This window comes from Martes martes (assembly GCF_963455335.1).
Source record: "Martes martes genome assembly, chromosome: 8".
Lineage (NCBI taxonomy): Eukaryota > Metazoa > Chordata > Mammalia > Carnivora > Mustelidae > Martes > Martes martes.
In genome coordinates this window covers 115,462,648-115,487,392 of record NC_137895.1, presented here as the reverse complement: position 1 = coordinate 115,487,392, position 24,745 = coordinate 115,462,648, and the positions used below count along the sequence as shown (strand labels likewise).

Genomic DNA, 24,745 nt, shown 5'->3' with positions numbered 1-24,745 from the left:
GCTTAACCAGCTGAGCCACCTAGGCGCCCCATAACCAAATTCTAAAATAAAACCAAAAGAAAATTTAATTGGCTTGAAAATTTGACTAATTGCTAAAGGAGACAAGTGAAACCTAGTTGTTTTTCATAGTCTGCTTTATGATTATTTTTTTCAAGATTTTGGCCATGTGTTCTGTTATTTTGCATGACTGTATTAGCTCAAAGCTAAAATGGATTTTCTGTGTTCTTGCCAAGGTTTCTTTTCTTTTTTAATTTGGCTAATACAAGACCAAATAATATTTGGCATTGAAGATCTTAACCTTTTTCACAGTGGACTGTGGCATTTTTTTTCTCATTAAAATACTGTTGTACATTGATAAAATGCATCACATGTTTGATTTTAATTGACCTTCATAGTACCCTTGAAAGAAATACTTCTATTTTGAAGGTGAGCAGATCTAGGGATTAAAGAGCTTGCCCATTGTGATTTATATAGCAAGTGACAGATATAGTTCTTTCATACCTCTTCATACTTTATTTTTCACAATTTCCATATTACTCATCTTCATCTCCATTTAGTACTTGTACTTGATTTTAAAGTGTCTGGTAAACACAGTAGCCTCTCGGTACTTACCAAGTGAGATTCAAACAGAAGGACCTGAAGGAATATAAAATAAACACCCCAGTGTGAGAAGGCTTGCCGTTGATATATGCATTTGAGAGACATTCTGATTTCAGTATAGGGTACCAAGTGGGTAATTTTAATTTGGGAGGCAGTATAGTCTAATAGTTGTAAGCATGGACTCTGGAGTCAGTCTCCTTGGGTTCAAATCTTAGATCTGTTATTTACTCAGTTCTGTAATTCTTGGCAAGTTATCTCACATCTCTGTGCTTCAGTTTTCTCTTCTGTAAAATGGAATAATAGCAGTCTACCTCTGAGATAAATGTGAGTGATGCAGTGAATTCATGTGTAAAAGCACTTTTAATAACAGTATCTGGCTCATTGTAAGTATAAATGTGAGTTTATTATTTGTAATATATTGCCTGCTTAATCCTTCAGAAAGACTTGATGAGAATTTCTCTTGTGTCTTTTGATGATTTTGAAAATGTGTATTTTTAAAACAATGCAAAACAACAGTAAACAGTGTATAAAATAAAAGAGCAAGAGCGTCAAGCAATAAGAAAAATTTAAAAAAGGAAAACAAAACAAAAATATGTCTTTTAATAGAATTTTTTTGAGGCATTTATGACTTTTCTTATGAGATAGAATGCGCCATTCAAGAATGGATTATTTGATATTTTCTGTCAGCTTTACAGTGTTGAATTAGTAATATAAAAAACACTAGAAATCAAAGATTGATGTACCTTAGGATTGCTACCAGATAGTGATAACTCATCATCGGGTGAAGGAGGTCTACTATCTTGTATTTTTATTATAATGAATAAGATTTGGAATTAATTTTGTTTTCATTGTTTTTTATATCTTTAAAATGCTCCCAGTAACTCCCTATTTTATAGTGATGTCATGAGAGAGAATGTACTCACTTGCAATACATTTAACAGATAATGATTCAGTGAACTCTAATTATAGCACGGATTGGCAAACTATGGCCCACAGGCCAGATAGACCCACCACTATTTTTTATACAGCTGGTGAGCTAAGAATAAGAATGGTTTTAACTTTTTTGGATGGTTAGAAAAAAATCAAAAGAGAAATATTTTGTGAAATACTGAATATGAGTTCAAATTTCAGTGTCCATAGATAAAGTTTTATTGGAACATAGTCATGCTCATTTGTTTATGTATTATCTATGGCTGCTTTTATGCCATATCAGCAGAGTTGAGTAGTTGCAACAAAGAATGTATGGTCTGTAAAGCCTAAAATACTTATATCTGGACACTTTGCAGAAATAGTTTGCTAACCTCTAATTTATGACCGTCTCAAAAAGAATGGCTTCTATTCAACTTTCTGAATATATGTCCTTCTGAAGAGATTGTAATTAAAATGATATGTGATAAATCATGTATTCAGCTTGATTTTGCATAGTGATATAGTCCCATGGAATTCTCATAAGAAAATTTGGTGAGATTTATACCAGAGAGAGTAGGTACTTTGGTCAAATGTGCTGCATAATGTTTAGTTCCCTCATATAGGTCTTCTAAAAAAGTTAATCAAACTGAAAATCTTTTCCAGGGGGTTTCATAAACATAAAAAACTGCCATGTGTGGTACAGTCATTAAAAAATGTTTCATTTTAATTTGATGGGCACTTCTAAATGACTCTAGGGATTTTGAATGTTCAGGTACCTATGATGCATTTATTTCTCTGCTTGATCTTTATAGTCTTATTAGGTGTTGTATGTTTAGTCTGATGTTTAGTAAATATATTAAATAAATGGTCAAGGAAAATATGAAGGACTAGGTAAATTCTGTGTGTGACAGAACTCTTCCAATGCCATTTCATTGATATCTTGTGCTGCTTGCTAAGTTTTTAGTGTAAGATATGATTAGAAAATACATCTATCAAAACCTAAGCTTTTGTCCTGAGGACTGTTCTTGCTAGGTAGTGACCTAAGCACATGTAAGTTAAGCAGTGAGGTAAAATAGTACTGTTAAAAAATTTGATCATGGAAAAAAAATAAATTTGATCATGGGATTGAGCTTTGGGGGAGTATGGGAGTTACCTCTGGAGTTTCAGAATTTCTAATTTGTTTTAGGGTGATTGGAAAGGAACTAGAATGTGTACAAAGGGAACTATCATAGAGTTAAATCACTCACTGTTAATTGATCGAATGCGAAGTCACAGGCAGATGTTTGAAAATGAGATTGATATTGGAGAAAGTACCAGTGTTTTTCGTTGTGATAAAATAGTCATCACTTTATTGCTGCTTATATATTATAAATGCTTGGTGAATGTTGTATAACCTAAAACTGGATGTACTTCAGATTACTAGAATGTCAGAACTTGTTAGAGAAAGTTCCAGGTTCTGTTATTTTGAGATGTTTTCCAATTTCTTTTCAAGTACTGAAATAATTTTGCATCTTAATTGTCAGTAGATGTTTTGAAATCTCTCAGGACTGTTACTATCACTCTGAACATAATCTTACAGTTAATCTTACAGTGAATCTTATAGAATAAACTTAAGTTTTTATTGACATTTTTTCTAATAGTACACTGCAGAACATTTTAGAATAGCCTACTTTTGAGTATTAATTTAAACAATTTACTTAATTTTAGTGTCTTTTTTATCTTCAAAAATGATACAACTTCTAATTAAAAGTTCTAACAAGCTTCCTCATTCAGAGTAATAGTCATTGCTTTCATGAGTTCAGCATTTTTGAATGTTTTGGGTTTTAGAATTCATTCATAAAACTTACTGAAAGAATTTTTTCCTGTAAAATTAGTTTGAAATAAGTGGTTAAAGAGAGAAACTCTATCCTTGTTCATTGAATGACACTAATGTACTTTTAAATAGTAAGAAAATGAGTGAAAATTCATCGTTTTGGATTCCTAATAGGCTGGATTTGAAAACAGAAGATTGGACTTAATGAATAGTATCCTATGCATTGATCTACCCTGTATATACCCTTATAATGGGAGCTGATATTCCTAACTTAGAAAATGTTGGCTGGAATGTTACAGCATTTAAACAAAAGTTTATGTGGGTAGAAATTGGGTAAGATAGGAAAATTTGGAAATTGTTCTAGGTAAGCTGGGATGAGTAAATTTAGGCATGGTTTTTCACTTTATTTTCTGTAACTCTTAATAAGATAACATCACCAAAAAACACCTCATTTTCTTCCTTGTTCATAAGAAAACTCAAATGACAAGTAATAAAAAACTTTTGTATATTTTGGTTTTTTTTGTTTGTTTGTTTTTAAAGATTTTATTTATTCATTTGTCAGAGAGAGTGAGCACAGGCAGACAGAGGCAGAGGGAGAAGCAGGCTCCCCGCTGAGCAAGGAGCCCGATGTGGGACTCGATCCCAAGACCCTGGGATCATGACCTGAGCCGAAGGCAGCCGCTTAACCAACTGAGCCACCCAGGCGTCCCATAAACTTTTGCATATTTTGAAAATGACTTAATTTACATTTATAATTGGCTTTTTGAAACCTATATTGTATTTGCATTAAGGTTTTACATTTCACATGTTATTATGTATGTACTTAGTCAAAAATAGATGCAGGTATAGACATCTCAGCTATCTGTTTATATAGTAAGATTTTTATTTCACTGTTCATTTTGAAAATTTTCAGTAGTTCTATATTTCTGATTATGGGTGGCTTATTAGTGATTTGTTTATAGAGTGGAAGACTAGTTATATTCTCTGTTCCTGAGATGACCTGCCCTTGCTTAAGTGTGTTGCTCCATTAATATTGATTAAATGGATAAATAACCAGTACTTGTACAGTAAACTGAGAAGTGGCTGTTTGGGAGATGTGGGCTTTTTCAAAAAATCTTGATTCAGATCATTGTAAAAAAATTTAAGGATACTGATTTTATAACCTGTTGTTTTGAATAGTAACTTTTTAAGGTATGTTAAGTATTTTTGATTAACTATCTGAAGGGAGTATTTTAACAAAATACTTTAAAAATAATTTTTAATTAGTGGCATTGTCAAATTTTACATTTCTGCAGGCATAGTTAATCACAATCGCCTTTGAAGAATTAATGTTGAAATTTAATTGCTTAGGTGAATTTGATTATACCAGTTTTAATTTTCAGATACATCTTGAAAATCTTAATAAAAATAAATTGAAGAAAATACGCAGAAAGCTTATGTGATAAAATAAAATTTTATGGAACATTCCCAGTGTAACAATACATGATCGCATGTATTTTGATGAGATTATCAGATTATTTCATCGTTTGTTTATAGGCGTATTCTCCATTCTAAAGGGGAGCTAAGTGAAGATAGACATAAACAGTATGAGGAATTTGCTATGTCATATCAGAAGCTGCTGGCAAATTCTCAATCCTTAGCAGACCTCTTGGATGAAAATATGCCAGATCTTCCTCAAGACAAACCAACACCAGAAGGTAAGATGGCCCTAAAAACATTGTGATTTTTCAGTAAGCACTATCACTTGTCTTTACTTTGTCAGGTGTACAGTATTGAAAATTTAAGTTTTAAACATGCCTTTAAAATGTTTTAAATGAAGAAGTACAGTATTAAGACCTAATAAGGACTTTGAAAAGCTGCTATTTGAAACACTCCTATGAGTGGAAAAGGGTTTACACCCAGAGAACAATAATTAACTCATATGATTTTACGATGCAGTCCTTCAGGTTTTTTTATATTAGGTATCTTTGAATTACATCCAACTCCAACAGGGGCCTCTTTTTTTTTATTTTTTAAGATTTTATTTATTAGAGCAAGCACATTGCAGGGGGCAGGGAGGAAAAGAGCGGGAGGGAGAGGGAGAGGGAAAGAATCTAAGAATCTCAAGCAGACTCTGTGCTGAGCGTGGAGCAGGTCACTGTGCTAGATCCCACAACCCTGAGATCATGACCTGCACGAAAACCAAGAGTTGGACACTTAACCAGCTGAGCCACCCAGATGCCTCCAACAGGGGCCTGTCTCAAACCACAGTTGGGGTTGTAAAAGGATTCACTTTATTTTTCATAAGGTGGAATGGATTTTTGGGATTCTAATATTTTTTATATTTATTTTTAATCTATTTGTTTTGAATGATATAGTATCTTAAATTGTTATTTAGAATTAAAAGTTACAGTTTTGTGAGATAAATTGTTTATCATTTTGTGTGATGAGTTGTTTTCCATACTGTTTCAAAGATGTTTTAAAGTTCCATTTTGATTGTCCTTAGGTTGGTAGGGCTATTAATCTTCAAGCTATCTGGCAATCCTGTTCACTTAAAAATTTTAAGAGTAAAGTATTTGTAAGATAGCCTTCTATAATATCAAAAGATATTTTGTATTTTACATCTCAATATGAAACACCTATTGTATAGTGTTTATATATAATCATGTGTATAATGCCTACTAATTTTTATATCCCTTCATCAGTGAACCTCAAAATTTTTGCTTTTTTAAAAGAAGTTCCACTGTGTGTATAATTTGTGTTTGTTTTAATCTGGCAGGCTTCTTGGAACTTTTCAGTATATTTATCGTATTTTAGAACTAAAATCTTTGATATTGTTTGGCATTGATTTGGTATTGATTTATTTCTACTGAAATTTAAGGTAGTTTTTCTTTTAATGTTAAATGACTTGGAAAGTATTTTTAGGCATTTTCCAGAGATAACAGGCCAACACAAAATTCTGTCCTCATTTTAAAAGATATTTTAACCAGGTATAGAATTTTAGGGTGACTTTTTTTTCTTTGAATAGTTTTGGTTTTTTTTTAAACATATTGTGTATTTTTCCTCTGGCTGCTTTAAAATTTCTTAATTATGATGTGGCTAGGTGTGGTTTTCTTTACGTTTCTTGTGCTTGGGTTTATTGGATTTCCTGAATCTTTGAGTGTTTAATTTTCATCAAATTCAGAGAATCCTGACCCTTGTTTCTTCAAATATATTTTCTGTTACTCTTCCACCTGCTACAGAGATGTAATTTTAACTGTGTTAGGTGGTTTGAAGTTGTCCTTTTTATTCTCTAATACTTTTTTCTCTGTGTTTTGTATTGGATAGTTTCTATTGCTGTGTCTTCAAATTCACTAGTCTTTTATTTTACAGCGTCTAATATTCTATTAGTCTTTTTAAAAAAGATTCATTTAAGAGGGAGAGAAAGCACAAATGGAAGGGGCAGAGGGGGAGAGGGAGAGAGAATCTCAAGCAGACTCTGCTGATCTTGCGCTTGATCTCACAACCCTGAGATCATCACCCGAGCTGAAACCAAGAGTCTGATGATCAACTGACTGTGCCACCCAGGCGCCCCATATTAATATTAGAGATGTAATTTTTATTTCTAGAAGCTTGTTATATTTTCCATGGTCTCAAACATGCTTAGTCTATCTCCTAGCTTATTGAGTATATGAAATATAGTTAGAATATCTGTTCTAATGTCCTTATCTACTAATTTTATCATATATGTCATTTCTGTGTTGGTTTTTAATTAAGTGATTGATCTTCTCTACAGCTCTCGTATTTTTCCTACATTTTGCCTTTTCATCATGTTTAAATTGGATAACTGCTGGATAGTTTTGTATTCTTAGAAATATCATTGACCTTCATTCTGGGGCACAGTTAAGCTACTTTGAAACAGTTTTACCCTTTTCAGGTTGGCTTTGTTAGTTGGGATCAGAGCAGCCTTTAGTCTAGGGCTAATTTTCCCTATTACAGAAGCAATATCCTTCTGTACTCTATTTGATTTCCCATGAATCTTCTATGAAGATTCATAGTAGTTATTTTCCCAATCTCAACAAGTTCCCTCAGACATAGGGGCTGATCAGTATTCCACTGAACATTCAGGAGGAGCCCTCTACTGATCTTTAAGGTCTGTCTCTGTGCTTTTCTTCTCTGTGGCACTCTGTCCTGCAGTATCTGGCCACGTGGGCTAGAGTCTGGCCACATTCTCAGCTTTGTTGTTTTCATCTCACAGAGACTTCTGGGGTCTGTTTTACTTCTCCCTTACTTGGCTATAGCCTGGAAAATCTTACCAGGCATTAAGCTATAGGAGTTAATTGTAGGGCTCAGGTTTTCTGTTTCTTTTCTCTAGGAATCACTTTCCTGTGCTATCTTATATCCTGTTCAAAAGCTTATGTATGTGTTGTCTGGTTGGTTTTTTTTAGTTGTTTTAGAACACTGGTACCTCATCTTGGTCTGAAGAGGCCTGAACTTTTAAGTGATCAGAATACAGGTTCCTGCCCTGCTGAAATGAGATCGTATTATATATACTGTTCTGCAACTACTCTCTTTTTTACATTTTATTTTTATTTTTTAAGTTTTTTAAAAATTCCAGTCAGTTAACATATAGTGTAATATTAGTTTCAGGTGTACAGTATAGTGATTCAATACTTCCATAGGGTATATGCATTTTAAGTTTAAATATATAAAGTTAAATATTCTTCCGGAGAAATTTATATGCTACTAGCTATGTGAGAATGAGTTTTTCCTTACGTTCTTACTGTATTGTAGTACTTGACTTTTATCTTCTGAGTGACGTTGAGCATCTTTTCTTTAAGTTCATTGGCTGTTTTATATATATGTTTATTTCTCTGTGACATATTTGCTTGAATTCTTTACCGCTGCCTTTTCTTTTTAGTCAAATATTTATCTATTTTTAATTAAAGTATAAAAGCACTTTGCATATTTAAGAAATTATTCTTTGTCATATGCATTGCAAATAGTTTCCTGTGATTATCTACTGCTTTTCGACTTCGTAGCATTTTTTTGCTTCTCAGAAGTTGATTTTTTCATAATTTATAATTCCTGTGCAAATACATTTTTCATATATGTAAAATATTCATGGATATTATAGAGTAGAAAGTGAAAGTCTCCTGTCTTATGCATTCTGTTTTCCAAGCTATCCATGGTTAACAGTTTAATATGCCTCTATCCAGACTTTTTAGTACAAAATACATATGTAAAGTACATAATCAGATTTTGATACATAGTTTTCTTGTTAATTTATATAGTATGTTATTTTGTATTAACTTTTCTATTTCAATAACATATTTTTGAGAAATTACTGAATTCAGATAAATATGCTTCATTCTTTTAGTGTCTCATTAATATTACAGAATGTATAAATGCATTTTGTCAGCCCTTATGGGTAGATATTTAGATTCTGTTCAGTTTTGCTCTGTTACAAACAGTGCTACAGTGAATATCCTTGTAAATCTTACTTCACATTTTCTTTTATTTCTTTGGTATAGATTCCTGGAGGGAATCTTACAGGATCAAAGATTATACTTATTTTAAATATTGATAGATACTGGGGCGCCTGGGTGGCTCAGATGGTTCAGCGCCTGCCTTTAGCTCAGGTCATGATTCCAGAGTCTGGTATTGCGCCCCATGTGAGCCCATGTTGGACTCCGCACAGAGGGGAGCCTGATTCTCCATCTCCCTCTGCCTGCTGCTCACCTGCTTGTGCTCTTTATCTCTCTGTCAAATAAGTAAATAAAATGTTAAAAATAAAATAAATATTGATAGATACTGACAGATGACATCTCCTTAATGCTGTGTTAATTTATACTCTAGATAAGAGAGTGCTTATTTCCCTGTGGGCTTGTCAACATTTGCTTATATCAGTCTTTTAAACATAATCTAATGTGTTGCAGTGATAAATGTTAGTTTTATTTAACATTATCCTTTTTAGCATTGAGGTTAAGGTTCTTTTCATATGGTCTTTTACTTAGCCTGTTCAGGGGCTTTATCCATTTTCTATTGGGATTTTGGTTTTTGGTTGTAGGCCTCTTTATGCTATGAATATTAATTTCTTTGTATGAATATTGCCAGTATTGTCTTCTAGTTTGTTTGTCTTTGCTTTTGTTTATATTTTTCATTGCACAAAAGTTATAAATTTATCAGTCTTTTATACTATATGGGTTTGGTGCCCTGTGTTTAAATAATATGTGCTGTAAGGCATATAAGGAGTGTGCTAGGGAGCCAGTGTTGTGTTGATTTTTGCACTTGGTCTTGTTTTTGCTATGAAATGAGTCATTTTCTTAGGTTTTTTTTTTTTTTTAAGATTTTATGTATTTATTTGAAAGAGAGAGAGAGAGAAAGAGCATGAGAAGGGGGAGGGTCTGAGGGAGAAGCAGACTCCCTGCTGAGCAGGGAGCCTGATGTGGGACTCGATCCTGGGACTCCAGGACCATGACCTGAGCTGAAGGTAGTTGCTTAACCAACTGAGCCCAGGCGTTTCTCTTATGGTTATTTTTAATCTATATGATCATTCTCCTACTTACAGTTCTAGTTAGGAGAGAAGCACAGTGAGAATAGATAAATTCACGAATGATCTCATGATCATGAAGTTGGATATTAATTTTATTCTGATTTTAGGAAGTTATAGTTGTATGTAAAAGGTGGACTGTGTGTGTGTGTGTACATGTACATGTGCAAATATTTGCATGGTTTTCTACCATCTACTGAAATATCTTCATAGTTTTTCTTCTTTCCTTCTGTTCTTTTTCTGTTATTTATCTCTTGACACTTGATAGCAACCTGCCTTATACCACGGATTATACCAAAGAATCATACCAACACTTAATTTAAAGCTTATGGTTTACTTCTGGGGCACCTGACTGGCACAGTTAGCAGAGCCTTGACTACTTTTTTTTTTTTTTTTGAGAGAGGAAGAGAGAATGCATGCGTGCGCGCACACACACGAGTGGGGTGGGGGCAGAGGCAGAGGCAGAGGGAGAAGCAGACTCCCCACTGAGCAGGGGAGCCTGACACACGGCTTGATCTCAGGAACCTGAGCTCAAGGCAGATGCTTAACCCCCGGAGCCACCCAGGCACCCCAGAGAGCATGTGACTCTTGATCTCAGTGTTGTGACTTTGAGCCCCACACTGGGTACAGGGATTGCTTAAAAAAAAAAATCTTAAATATTTTTTGGTTTACTTAGAAAGATAATTGAGATGTAAGTGGTACAGAGGGTTGGGAGTCATAAAAAAAATGCTTTATGGGAGATGTGAATATTCTAGGAATGGCCAGGCTTATATATTTCTTATATAAGAGAAAAAGCATCTTTCACATATGTTGTCCTCTAGTCTGTCCTGATTTGATATTAAAGATGATTACATGAACAGTCCAGAGTGTTTGTTGATTGAAGAAGCTTCTATTAATTGAAACACTCCGGATTCATCAGTTGTAAAATTGAAAATATCTTGTTACGTGGTTTTGCATACAATACCTGAAATGGTTTTAATTTCCTCTGGCTTATTTTATTGTAGAGCATGGGCCTGGAATTGATATTTTTACACCTGGTAAGCCTGGAGAATATGACTTGGAAGGTGGTATATGGGAAGATGAAGATGCTCGGAATTTTTATGAGAACCTCATTGATTTGAAAGCTTTTGTTCCAGCCATCTTGTTTAAAGATAATGAGAAAAGTTGTCAGAATAAAGATTCCAACAAAGATGATTCCAAAGGTAAATTCTAGAGGATAAATTTTTATATTAAGTGCTGTAAAAATTAATTTCAAATTAGTATTTGTAAAAGTATTTTTTTAGTTACTAGTTTTGCAGTATGAACATTGAGTCATTAGATTAAATAAATGACAGAATAACATGGAATGGAGAATGAAAGGGTGATAGATGACATAATTTCAACAGTACCAAAACATTTATGTTAATGTGAAATAATTTGAAAATGTTTGTTTATAATGTAATGAGTTCATGTGAGATCTTGGCAAGAGCTGAAATTCTCCCAGTTGAATTCTCCCAGTTAGGAGAAGTGTCAGTTCTGTGGTGCTCTTTACCTATAAGACTCTTTCTAGGCCAGATAACCCTAGCTCTTTGTGAAGGAGAGTTAATTTAGAGAAATCACAAGCTTTGAGATCATTAACATGGTGGAAGGTCCTGAGTACCAGTCACACCATGTTCTCTAAAGGGAATTCTGCCAAACTAGAGATGGAGGGGAGATGGGAGGGAATGGTGGCAGGGATTTGTAGAGATAGCAGATAATTTTTTTAAATGTACTTTTGTAATCCGATATATTTATTAGGGAACTCATGTAAAAAAATAATAGCTAGTAGTTTTTATTTAATAATCACTTCATGCCAAACATCATTTTAGTACTTTATAAGTAAAACATTGTTTAATTCTCTTAATAATCCTCTGAAGTGCAGCTACTATTATTTTCCCTGTTTTCAGATGAGGAAACTGGCACGAAAGGGTTGAGTAACTACCCAGGTTTAGGTAACACAGCTAGTAAGAGGTGGATCTGAAATCTCAGCCTTGTTAATGAATGACTTGGGCCCTAAATTCCTGTGTTAACACTGCTTTTTGAGTTATGTTAAGATTAGTAATTTATGTGCCTTACACTAGAAACTAGAAAGTAATATTCTTTGCTTTGGATGCAGGTATTATAATACATACTTCTAAAACAGTCCATCATTCCTATACCCATGAAACAGTTTCTCTCCATTCCTCCCTTCCTCTAACCCCTGGCAAATACCAATTTGCATTCTATGTCTATGGATTTATTTTTAGTGTGTCATATAATTGGAGTCACAAAAGTATGATCTCTTGTCTTTTTCTTAGCATCATATTTTGGGGGTATATTCACATTGTACTTTTGTTAGTATTCCATTACTATTTATGGTTGAACTATATTTCATTTTGTGTGTATATCACATCAGTGGACTTTGAGCTTTTTATTTTTTTAGTTGAAGTATAGTTGACATGTTATATTAGTTTCAGGTGTACAACATTGTGATTAGACAGTTCTGTATGTTGTATGGTACTCACCACTGTAAGTGTAGTTACCATCTGTCACCATACAAAGCTATTATAATAACTACAGAATGGGAGAAGATACTTGCAAATGCTATTTCTGATGAGGGGTTAATATCCAAAATATATAAAGAACTCCTACAACTTAACACCAAAAAACCACATAATTTGATTAAAACATGGGCAGAGGATCTGAATATACTTTTTTTGAAGAAGACATATAGATAGCCAATAGACCATGAAAAGATGCTCAACACCACTACTCACCAAGGAAATACAAATCATACAAATACAGTGAGATATCACCTCCCACCAGTCTGAATCACTAGTATCAAAAAGACAAAAAAAATCAGAGGTGTTGGTGAGAATGTGGAGAAAAAGGGATCTTCATTATTGTTGGTGGGAATATAAATTGGTACTACAAATAGAAAACAGTATGGGATTTCCTCAAAAAATTAAAAGTAGAAATATCATACAATCCACTAATTCCACTATTGGGTATTTACCCAAGAAGAACAAAAACAGTAATTTGAAAGGATATATGCACCCCTATGTTTATTGCAGCACCATTTACAGTAGTCAGACTGTAGAAGCAAACTAAGTGCCTGTTGATAGATGTGAACGGATAAGAGGATATGGCATATATATAAAATGAAATGTTAGTCATAAGAAAGAATAAAACCTTGGGCGCCTGGTGACTCAGTCAGTTAAGTGTTTGCCTTCCTCTCAGGTCATGATCTCAAGGTCCTGGGATGGAGCCCTGCATCTGGACTCCCTGCTCAGCAGGGGGGTCTGCTTCTCCCTTTGCCCCTGCCTGCCCCACTCCCCTGCCCCCCCAACTTGTGTTTTCTCGCTCACTCTCAAATAAATAAAATCTTAAAAAAAAAATAGAATAAGATCTTTTTATTTGCAACAACTTGGATGTTGTTGGATCGACCTAGAGAATATTATGCTAAGTAAAATAAGTCTGATAAAGACAAATACCATATGATTTCACTTATATGTGGAATCTGAAAAACAAATGAAAAGAAAAAGAAAAAAACCAGAAACATATTTGTTAATATACCCAACAGAATGGCAGTTGCCAGAGGGGAGGGATGCAGACGGCTGGATGAAATAGGTGAAGGGGATTAAGAAATACAAACTTCTATGTTTAACTTTTAGAAGTTTTTACAGTGGCTGGACCATGTTAACATTCCTACATTTCTCTACATCCTTACCAACACTTGTTGTTTTATGATTTTCTTTTTCCTACAGCCGTCCTAGTGGGTGTAAAGGTGGATTGTAGTTTCGATTATGTTTTCCTAATGACTAGTGATGTTGCATATCTTTTCATGTGTTTGGTGACCATTTGCCTATCTCTTTTTAAGTCCTTTGTCTATTTTTTAACTAAGTCATCTTATTGTTGTAAGAATTTTTAAAATATTCTGGAGGGCGCCTGGGTGGCTCAGTGGGTTAAAGCCTCTGCCTTCAGCTCGGGCCATGATCCCAGGGTCCTGGGATGGAGCCCCGCATGGGGCTCTCTGCTCAGCAGGGAGCCTGCTTCCTCCTCTCTCTCCGCCTGCTTCTCTGCCTACTTGTGATCTCTGTCAAATAATTAAATAAATAAATCTTTAAAAAAAAATAAATAAAATATTCTGGATATTAGACCCTTATCAGATTTGCAGATTTTTTCCCACTCTAAAGATTGTCTTTTTACTTTCTTGATAATGTCCTTTGACACACAAAAACTTTTTTTTTTTAATATTAGACTTCATTTTTTAGAGCTAAAGCTTTAGGTTCACAGCAAAATTAAGCTGAAAGTATACGGTTCCCGTATCCCCCATTCCTCCATACACACACAGCATCCCCCACTGTCAGTATCCCGACCACAGTGGTGCATGTGTTACAGATAACATATGTAGTAACATATCACCCAAACACCTAACGTTTTTAACTGACAGCTTTTTTTTAAAGGATCAGTTTTGTTTTCCTTTTCATATATAACATATATTTAAAATGGGGGATAGGGTGGTACTGCATACTAATTGAAAGAAGAGTAATAAAACAATTTCTTTTTATGACATTCTTATTTAGAATCTAAGTTCTAAAATATACTGAATGTGAAATGAAAAACAGGCTATTTTTTAAAATTTTATTTTTATTTAAATTTAGTTAATATATAATGTATTAATGGTTTCAGAGGTAGAGGTCAGCAATGCATCAGTCTTACATAATACCCAGTGCTCAGTACATTACATGTCCTCCTTAATGTCCATCCCCTAGTTACCCCACCCTCCACCCCACTCCCTTCCAGCAACCCTTAGTGTTTCCTGTGCTTAAGAGTCTCTTGTGGTTTGTCTCCCGCTCTGATTTCATCTTTTATTTTTTTTCTTCTCTTCCCCTATGATCCCCTGTTTTGTTTCTTAAATTCCACAGTCAGTGAGATCATATGATAGTTGTCTCTCTCTGATTGACTTATTTCGCTTAGCCTAACACCCTCTAGTTCCATCCATGTTGTTGCAAATGGCAAGATCTTTTTATTTTTTGATGGCTGAGTAGTATTCCAAAAATTAGGCTATTTTTGTGTACACTGTAGTTGAGGTCATCCTATGGTAAGAATGCTGTAGGATGGTGGTACCATAAAAATATGTGGCACTATATTGTGATACCATAAAAAAATAAAAACCTCTTGGTTAATCTCAAAGATGTTCTTACCTTAAGATAAATTTTACTTTATATTTTATGGAAAGTAGTGTTGAAATATTTGAAATGTTTCAGGAAGTATAAGGAAAAAATATATAAAATGCTTATTTTAGATACCTACTGCTCAGTTTTGTCAATTAAAGTTTCTCAGAAGGCATTTCCTCATATATATACAACTGAAGCCCTGAGAAGTAGTTTCTAAAACATTAGTTACCTCAGTATTTCTTTCTGCCATGGTAGGTTTTTCATAGCATCATTCAACTTTGACTTACTTGAAAGGTTCTAATATTTGTTTTTCTTTGAGGTAGTGGGATTAGGGTATCAACCTCTCTTGTGAGATAATGTACTGAGGGACATGGACAAGACAAATATGAGCAAGTCTGTGGACTTACAGTCACATTAGTGGGGAGCAGCTGGGCCTCAAAGATTTAGAATATGAAAGAAAGTAGGAGTGGGGCCATAGGAAAAGTACAAGAACTGTGGCAGTTGAGACAGTGGGGCTGGGGGCACCTGGGTGGCTCAGTCAGTTAAGCTTCTTACTCTTGATTTCAGGTCATGATCTCAGGGTTGTGAGATTGAGCCCTGAGCATGCAGCTCCTTGCTCAGAGTGGAGTCAGCTTGGAATTCTCTCTGTTCCTCTCCCTTGTCTCCTCCCCCGCCATACACCATGCACTTTCTCAAATCTTTAAAAAACAAAAACAAACAAAAAAACGCGTGGGGTCAGTAACCATGGTTGGAGATCAGATAAAACTCTGTGGCAGAAATGGACCTTTGTGACAGACTTTTTGAAGCTTAACTTGAATTTTGACATGAGATATTGGGGTGGACCTTCCAAGTAGAGAGAATGGCATGAAAAAAAGACACAGAAGCTGGAAATTATCTAGTATATTTGGAGAGGAAATGAGGATCAAATAATTCATTTTGCCTTTTTAGAAGGTATAATAAATTAGAAGGGTAGTGAGAAATTCATTTGAACTATCTCACTACAGACCATGAGTATCATTTATTTGAAGTTAAAATAACATAGATGCATAGCCGTTATTGATACACAGCTTTTTGTTACTGTTTTGTTACTTTCTGTTAAAAGGTTACTCTGTCAGTGGTATGGGATAAATTAGAAATATGGCGTGGACCAGCAAGTCTCTGTTTTAGTAATATAAGAAACCAATCCTGTGAACAGTATTATGAAAGGAGAAGGGGGGATATGGTCTTATGTACAGAAATGTACCCAAGAATGAATAGATCAAAATTGGTGACTGACTAAGCAGTTGAACTTATTGAAAGAAAGAAAATGCTATTTTATTTGGTAGAGGTATTCTGTGGATAAAAAATTATAGGACAGTTTCTACTAGTAACTGGTTTGAACTTAAGGCATCTCTCTTTACCTTTCATTCCTACCAATATGATAGAAATTAATCTTCCCAAACTGCACCAGCCCTGAAATTACCTCAAACCACTAACTTAAATACCTCTGTGTCCTTATACCTTATCTTCTCAGGTACACTCACTGCCCCTCTTCTGCCTCTTTTGAGACATCTAGTCCCTTGCTTGGCTTCCTCAATTTTTAAAAATTTTTAAATTTGTGTTTTTTTTTTTTTTTGGCCTTCCAGTAGTTTCCACCTGCCTTCACTTACCTTCTTTTCGAGATTGCATGCTGCTATACATCTTTAATATTTCTCTTACACATTCTTTCTCCTTCTGTCTTTCATTCATACATGCCTGTCAAGTTCAGCCCTGGATGAACTCAGTCATCCGCCATATATTGATTTCTGTATCCAAACAGTTGAGTTCTCTTAGAGATGATCATTTAGATAGCTTGATAACTTGATAAATTCATGGTCACCAATCTCAACTAGGTTCTCAACACTGCAGGGAAACTTGACAGCATCTCTGTCCTTAGTTCCCTCTCCCCCACTTCATAACACATTTTCATTCTCTCTCCCATTTTCGTTCTGCTTCCCTCCTTAGCAGAAGATGATGTGCAATATAGTACTTCATAGAGAAGATGGAGGCCTTCAGATATAATTCCCTCAACAGTGTACCCCTTCTAATTTATAAATCTGCCTGTCTTAGAGCTTATACAGTGTTTCTTCCCTGGGTGATAAGGTGAAATGCTACAACTTCTGTATAAGGCCAGGTCATCATCTTGTTCTGAATCTTGTTTCCTTCTTTGTCCTGAACCCTGTTGCAGTCCATTATCCCTTTTTATCTCTTTGATATCAAATTCTCTGTCTCTCTTTCCCTTTCTCTACTGGATCCTTAATCTCAGTCTTCAAACATATTCTCATCTTTAAAAAACAAAACAGATCAAAGCAAATTGTGAATACTCTGAAACCTCCTGGGCTTGCCATCCTTTGTCAGGTACTGTCCTGTCTCTTTTTTATGTAGTCCTTTTGAAACATGCGGATTGTTCACTGTCTTACTTCCTCATTAGTCTACTTCAGTCTGGCTCCAGCCTCACCTCTACGCCGAAACTGTTTTTTGCCAAAATTACCAGTCATATTCATGTTGCTGTATCTCAAGGGCAGGTTCCAGTCCCTGTCTCATTTGATCTCTCAAACCATTCAACACAGTTTACTATTTCCTTTTTGGAGCATTTCCGTTCCATGGCTTCTGTGGCACTAAACCTTCTTGTCTTCTCTGCTTATCTTCAGTTTCCACTTTCATTGGACCTTTTAAATGTCAGTGTTTTTCAGGGTCCGATAGAAGAGGAAGGGGCAGTCACTGTAGTAATCAAGTTTGCTTATTTCAACCTTTTACATGTATCTGAGATTGATTTTGTTCTTACTGCTTCTATTCTAATCTAAGGAACTATCGTCTTTTAACCTGGGCCACTGTGTGATTCTTCCTCTCTGGCTGCCCTGGATTTGCTCTTGCTGCCTTCTGTACATTCTAAAAATTAACTTTACTCTCCTGTCTTTTAATGGCTTTACATTTATTTGGAAGATAATGTAAACTTGTTAACCTTATCTCTTGGACCCTGCACAGTTCGGTGTAGGTCTTCCTCTCCAATATCTGATATCACATTACCCTTACTTTTTTCTCCTTTTTAGCATCTGCAGCAGGATAGTCCTCTTGCTTCATGGCCTTCCCTCGTCATGTTTTCTGCTTGTAATCCTCTCTTCACCATACTACTCACTTGTGTATATTAATTTAATTTCCTTGGATAGATCATACATTTCTTGAGAGCAAGAGTCACATTTATGCTTTTTGTGAATGTTCAGTTTAGCATAGTTTTGAATACATAGTAGCTGGTAGTAAATGTTGGTTTTTTTTGATAGCCAGACATCAGAGAATACTGGGAAATGAGTATATGCTCCATATGGGCAGGGGTTTTTATCTCGTGCAAAGTGGTATCCTTGTTGTTTAGAACAGTAGTTAGCATGTAAGAATTTAAGTGTTAGTTGAATGGAAGGGTAAATGAATGAGAAAACTGTCTCCAATAGAGGTAGCAGAACCAATCCATATTAGAGTTTTGATTCTTCCAAATATGGGATGGGATCATGTATCAGTAAAACATTTCTGCTTTTACTGCAGAAATTATGAGATTAGGGACTCTAAGAGAAGATGAGGCTGAGAAATATAATTTCAGTGGACACCCTAAGTCTACTACTCTTTAAAGCATAAAGTCTTGAACTCAGGCTTTTTTGTTTTTTTCATTTATGAAAATTTTCAAACACAAAAGTAAGGCTAATCCATTGAATATTATGGCAATATTGTTGAAATTGAGTTTACTTCCACTTTCACTTTTATCCTTTCTGTTGAGCCTTATTACCAACTCCAGGCAATTTTCCTTGGTTTTGTTGCATTTTTTTATTTCCTCTAACCCCTGACATCTGAATTATAAGGATGTTTCCCCAATTTGTCTTTTTGCATCTGGTCTCTCTGATTAATCTTGTGTATTGTTGCTAAGTCAGTTTTCACATCACCTCACATTTAAATGTTATCTCCTGCTCATGACCCAGCAAAGCTCATACTGTGTAAAAGAGAAAGTCTGAACTTGTCATCATGGAGTTTGAGATCCACCTTAATCTGAGTCCACTTTATCTAATCAACTTTATTTTCCTCTCTTTACCACAGATCCTCATGCCATGTATGTCTCCATCCATCCATCCATCCATCTACCCACCCACCCACCCATTCCTACGGTTAATAGATGGCTTATAGAATCAAAGAAGTTATGGTCTTTGTTCTCAATGAGTGTACTATATTTTATAAAATCTGAGAATATTAAATATATACTCAAGTTTATTGCCAGGTATATATGTAGATTCTAAGACAAATGATGCAGATTTTATGAATTCTTATCTATTTTTGTGACAGGATTTCAGTATGACTTTTAATTCAGAGATAACTGATTCTTTGTTTTCAAATAGAGACAAAAGAACCTAAAGATAATAAGGAAGTATCAAATCCTGATGATTTGGAACTTGAGTTGGAGAATCTAGAAATTAATGATGACACCTTGGAGTTAGAGGGTGGAGATGAAGCTGAGGATCTCACAAAGAAACTTCTTGATGAGCAAGGTGAGTGTTATTTTGCTAACAATTTAATTCTTGATTAATTTTTATACACAGAGCTCCTGCTTTACTCTTTAGTTCTCTATTTTCCTATTCTTTCCAGGCCATCACTTTTTTGGAATTTGATTTGGAATAGAAACATAACATGTCCCATGTAATGTAAATACACGCTTTAATGATCATCCAAATTCTCAATATCTTAATAGATATTTCTTCTGCATCTTTACTTGCTAGTGTGTCCTGAATTTACTTTATGGTATGATCTTTACAGTCTTAACATAAAAGTACTTGAAAGTTATTCTAAAATGGTTGAGAGATAAAAAGACAACTAGTAGATCAGTTTGTTATAATTTTATTTGTTTTTATAGTTGAGTAATATTTTATATTTAGTAAAAAAAGTTATATTGTTAATTATTCCCTAAATACTTCCTATTAGGTTTTTTTAAATTAGTTAGGACTTTTTATTGAAGTACAATTAACATACAGTATGTTATATTAGGGACAGTTGTACAATATGATGATTCAGTGATTCTGTACATTATCGGTGCTCATCATGATGTCTACTCCTGATCCCCTTTATCTATTTTATCTGCCTGCCCACCTGCCTCCCCTCTGGCAACCACCAATTCTCTGTATTTGAGAGTCTTTTATGTTTGTCTCTTTTTTCTTTGTTCACTTGTTTTGTTTCTTAAATTCCACATATGAGTGAAATCCTATGTTGTTTGTTTTTCTCTGACTTATTTCACTTAGCATTATACTCTTTAGGTCCATCCATGTTGTTGCAAATGGCAATATCTCATTCTTTTTATGGCTATTAGTAATATTTCATATATATATACACACACATATATATATATGTACCTCATCTTTATCCATTTATTAGCTGGGATTTTTTTATTAGAAGGATACCTTTTGTTGGTATTGCTTACTTCTCTATTGTCTTCATTGTTTCCTACTGCAGTTTTTTTTTTTTTTTAAGATTTTATTTATTTATTTGTCAGAGAGATAGAGTATAGGCAGGCAGAGTGGCAGGCAGAGGCAGAGGGAGAAGCAGGCTCCCTGCGGAGCAAGGTGCCTGATGTGGGACTTAATCCCAGGGCACTGAGATCATGACCTGAACCAAAGGCAGCCGGTTAACCAACTGAGCCACCCAGGCAACCCTACTGCAGATTTTCTTTTCTCCATGTCATGAAGGGAGGGTGGGTGTGGTTGGAGGCTGCACTAGGCCCAGGTCCTATCAGCTCTTAATATCAAAGGACAGGAGAGTCTCTCTCAGTATCTATACATAAATGTCATGGAAGGATTTGGCTAGTGGTTGCCTGTGGCTAAAAGGAAGGCAATATGCTGTGCTGTGGCTGTGCCCTTCCCTATCAGAATCCCATGAGTTGCCTTCAAAGCCAAGCAAGTGATGGGAGGGCTGTTATTACTTGAAGATGTGGGGGCGGGAAGCTCAGCAGATAAAAATAACAAATTTACTATAAAACTACATGCAATTTATGTTTGAGTTTTTATGTCTAATGCAAAAGTTTGCCTTTTCATATTTGATACCTGAAAGCCTATAGTGTCTTTGGGTTCTGATTCTAGATATACCCAAATATTAGGGTAATAGCTTCTATTTTTCATAAAAATGTTTTCATAAAAAGGCTTCCATTTTTTCATAAAACTCCAGATGATCTATTTGCCAAATAAGTTAAAATTGAATGTTTCTATTCTTGTCTGTATTGTCTCTTTGTATTTTTTTAACCTATTTAAAAAATAATTTTATATTAGAACAAGAGGATGAAGAAGCCAGCACTGGATCTCACCTCAAGCTCATAGTAGATGCTTTCCTCCAGCAGTTGCCCAACTGTGTCAACCGAGATCTGATAGACAAGGTATAATTGTCATGGTTTAACTTTATGGAAACACATAGACCTTGTGGGATAGCTCTAATTAGGAACGCCTGTGGGTTTTGGACAGTTTTAGCCATAGAATGAACTATGTCTTCAAGTGGACTCTTATATGGGAATCCAAAATAAACATAGAAAATTGGAGCCAACTTGTAGATGTTATCTTTTAGTGTGAAACTGTCTAGAATTGGCTTGATGCTTCTCCCCTTCATATAGGGACCCCACAGTTTGGAAAATATGGTTTTAGACCCGAAATTCTTAAAGTATGCTTTGTCAGTTCCTGGATTCTTCTGAGGCGCTTTCATGAGGTCTGTAAAGTTAAAACTCTTTTCATACCAAAACTAGGGTCCCGTCCCCCCCACCCCCACCCCGCACTAGCCTTGCCTTTTCATTGTTTTTGACATTTGAAAAAGCAACTGGCAATTTAGCATGAGTGGGTGAAAACTGTGCTAGTAGCCTTTGTATTCTTCGCTGCCATGATTTGCAATTAAAAAGAGAGTGCTACTTTTACTTAAGAATCTCCTTGATGACTAAAAAATTTATGATTTTATTTCATTTCTTTTTTTTTTTTTATTTTTATTTATTGATTTTTTTTTTATTTATTTATTTGACAGACAGAGATCACAAGTAGGCAGAGAGGCAGGCAGAGAGAGAGAGAGGAGGAAGCAGGCTCCCCGCTGAGCAGAGAGCCCGATGTGGGACTCGATCCCAGGACCCTGGGATCATGACCTGAGCCGAAAGCAGAGGCTTTAACCCACTGAGCCACCCAGGTTCCCAGATTTTATTTCATTTCGATCTTTGAATGCACATCCTTTTAATCTGAAAAAATGGGACTTTCATATAAGGCACTTCTGCTTTCTCAAGGTTGTCTTGGGAAAATCCAGTTGTGTGATTGAGTTTCGTGCTGAACTAGTTGCTTTTTTCATAGAATAAAATTTTTACTTGAAAGAAGTGATGGACAAACTGTTTACTCAGACTTGGGTATTTAGCAGACAGTTTTCTAACATGAACAGGGTGATCCTGTCACTTCAAGGACAGCAACAAAGTATTTATTACCAATGAAGGAATTAGTTTTTTCAACAAAAGAATTTTGGGAAACTTAGGTCTACCACAATAAGCTTGATACCTTCCCAATTGTTTTCTGAAGAGATTCATTGATGAGACTTTCCTGATGAGATTGGCAATGATATTAAATAATGTAATTTTAAATATATAAAATTATGTCTGTGGAAGATCTGCATCACTCAGTGAACCATTGTTCTAAGTGACCACGAGACAGTGTTCACAGAAAGATTGACTCCAAAGTGCAAGTTAGACCAGTGGATTTTAATGTATCATGAAAAATTGATTTATATGGTTTTGGTTCCACATTGCAACTAACCGTTAGGAAACTACCACTTGTCAAGTTTTGGGGTAGTATCAGAGAATATCTACAATTAGTGGAAAGTATACTAAAGTACACCTCCCTTTTCTAGCTATGTATATATGTGAAGTTGGATTTTCTTTATTTACTTCATCCTAAAAAAACAAAAAAACACATCATGACAGACTGAATGTATAAGTAGATATAAAAATCTAGCTGTTATCTAAAAAGGTACCACTTTTGGCACTAAATTTTTTTCATCTTGAAAAGTATATAGTTATTTCCGAAAAGAAGTAACAACTAATAGATTTATTGGTATTTTTGAGTGAAATGATATTTTAAAAGTCTCTCAATTTTAATTTCTAATACAGTAAATGATGATAAATGTAACCCATGTAAACAAAGTTCTTTCAGGTAAAGGGCTTTTGAGACCCAAAGTTTGAAAACTTGCTTTAAGCCAATTTTTTTTTTTTTTTTTGGTCAAAGTATAATATAATCATTTTTTCCCCATAATGCTTTGACAGTCTCCTGTGGAGAACCACAGAAGTTAAGTTATTTTTCAACTTTGAACTCGTTTAGCCCTCCTTCAAATAATTTAGATGTATTTCACTAACTATTCATGTAATCAAGTAGGCTTGAAACTGTTTCCAAATTGGCTTCTTGGAGTGATTAGGTCATTGTACAGTTTTCAAAAACGTATTAGCAAGTTTGAAATATGAATGAATATTTCCTCTGCCAAATTTTCATGTATTTATTCATGTGACATAAACAGAGGATGATAGAGAGATACCTTGACACTCCTGCTTCATCCCTATACCCCATTTTGAGTTGTATCATGAAACTTGAAGGTGAGAAGGAACTCATCAGTTTTGTATATATAGTAGCATTATTGTAATGAGTCTGCATTGGAAGGTATCCTCTAGCGCCCTGCTCAGTATTAAGAGTTATTGCCAGTAATGACTGTAAATTCTGAGTTAGCCCTCTGAGGGTCACATGGGCCACTCCTCCCTATTGGTCCCCAGTTTGTTCCTCTGGGGATTGTTCCTCTGGGGAGTTAGCGTCCTCATGAAAGGAATTTCCTCCATATACACTCACAGATGTCCAAGTGGCTTAAAGAGAAAAGTACTTGGGAAACAGAAAAATCCAAGAACTCTTTGAATTCAGTAATTATGTAACACTATAGAGACCAGAGTGAAGATTTCTTTTAGGTAACTTCTGTGAGTAATGTCATTCATGGTGATGTTTGTTTATTTTTTTTTTAATGTTTATTCATAAATTTGATGATCATAAGAATTTATTTTTACTTAATAAAATAAGAAATGATTATTGAACTTTCATTGACCCAAAATGTTTTGAAACAAGTTTTCAGAATACTGCTTATTGAGTTGCCAATCAGCAGTTGTTCCTTAGGCAGCTAGATGCTGCCAGAGAGACTCTTTGCTTCTTTTTTTTTTCTTTTTTTTTGCTTCTTTTTTTTCCTTTTCTCCCAAAAGGACAGGACTGGTTAAATCTAAGAATAATATACATATGAAACTTTTCTCTTTTTAATTTTCCGAAATTTAACAATTCTAACAACTTTCTACTCATCTTGTCTTTTATTTATTCTATATACTTAGAGTAGTAGAACCCCTACTGTGTGTTGGGCATTGGAATGCTTTAAGGATGACTGATCTGTGGAGAGTTTTGAATATTGTAGGTTTTTTTTCCTACCTAACTGGCCTTTGATTATTGTGCTAGGTGAAGTGATTATTGCTTTTTCTGTCTTTCTAAAATTTATTTAGGTAGAATATGCAAAGTATTTACGTATTTTAAAGGACAGTGTTCTAAAGTATTCACTGAAATATATTTTATTTTTCATGTTTTCTAATTTGTAGTGAAACATAAGCCATTATTGGCCTTTTAAAATGTTTCTAATATTTTCAAAAATGTTGATTTGAGAGTTTGTGTG

At 34.7% G+C, this 24,745-nt stretch overlaps 1 protein-coding gene across 4 annotated transcripts in view; it reads left to right on the top strand.

The window, feature by feature from the left end:
* UPF2 (UPF2 regulator of nonsense mediated mRNA decay) overlaps nt 1–24,745 on the top strand; it is a gene marked incomplete at its 3' end in the record, with an annotated part of 107,977 nt that overhangs the window by 14,803 nt on the left and 68,429 nt on the right. For all 4 annotated transcript variants that reach the window (XR_013967236.1, XM_080810481.1, XM_080810482.1 and 1 more), the window contains exons 4-7: nt 4,859–5,019; nt 10,838–11,035; nt 19,402–19,551; nt 21,316–21,419. Coding sequence is in view for 3 of the 4 variants with exons in the window: in XM_080810481.1 (XP_080666607.1) it covers nt 4,859–5,019; nt 10,838–11,035; nt 19,402–19,551; nt 21,316–21,419 (613 nt within the window). The remainder of the gene's footprint in view (nt 1–4,858; nt 5,020–10,837; nt 11,036–19,401; nt 19,552–21,315; nt 21,420–24,745) is intronic.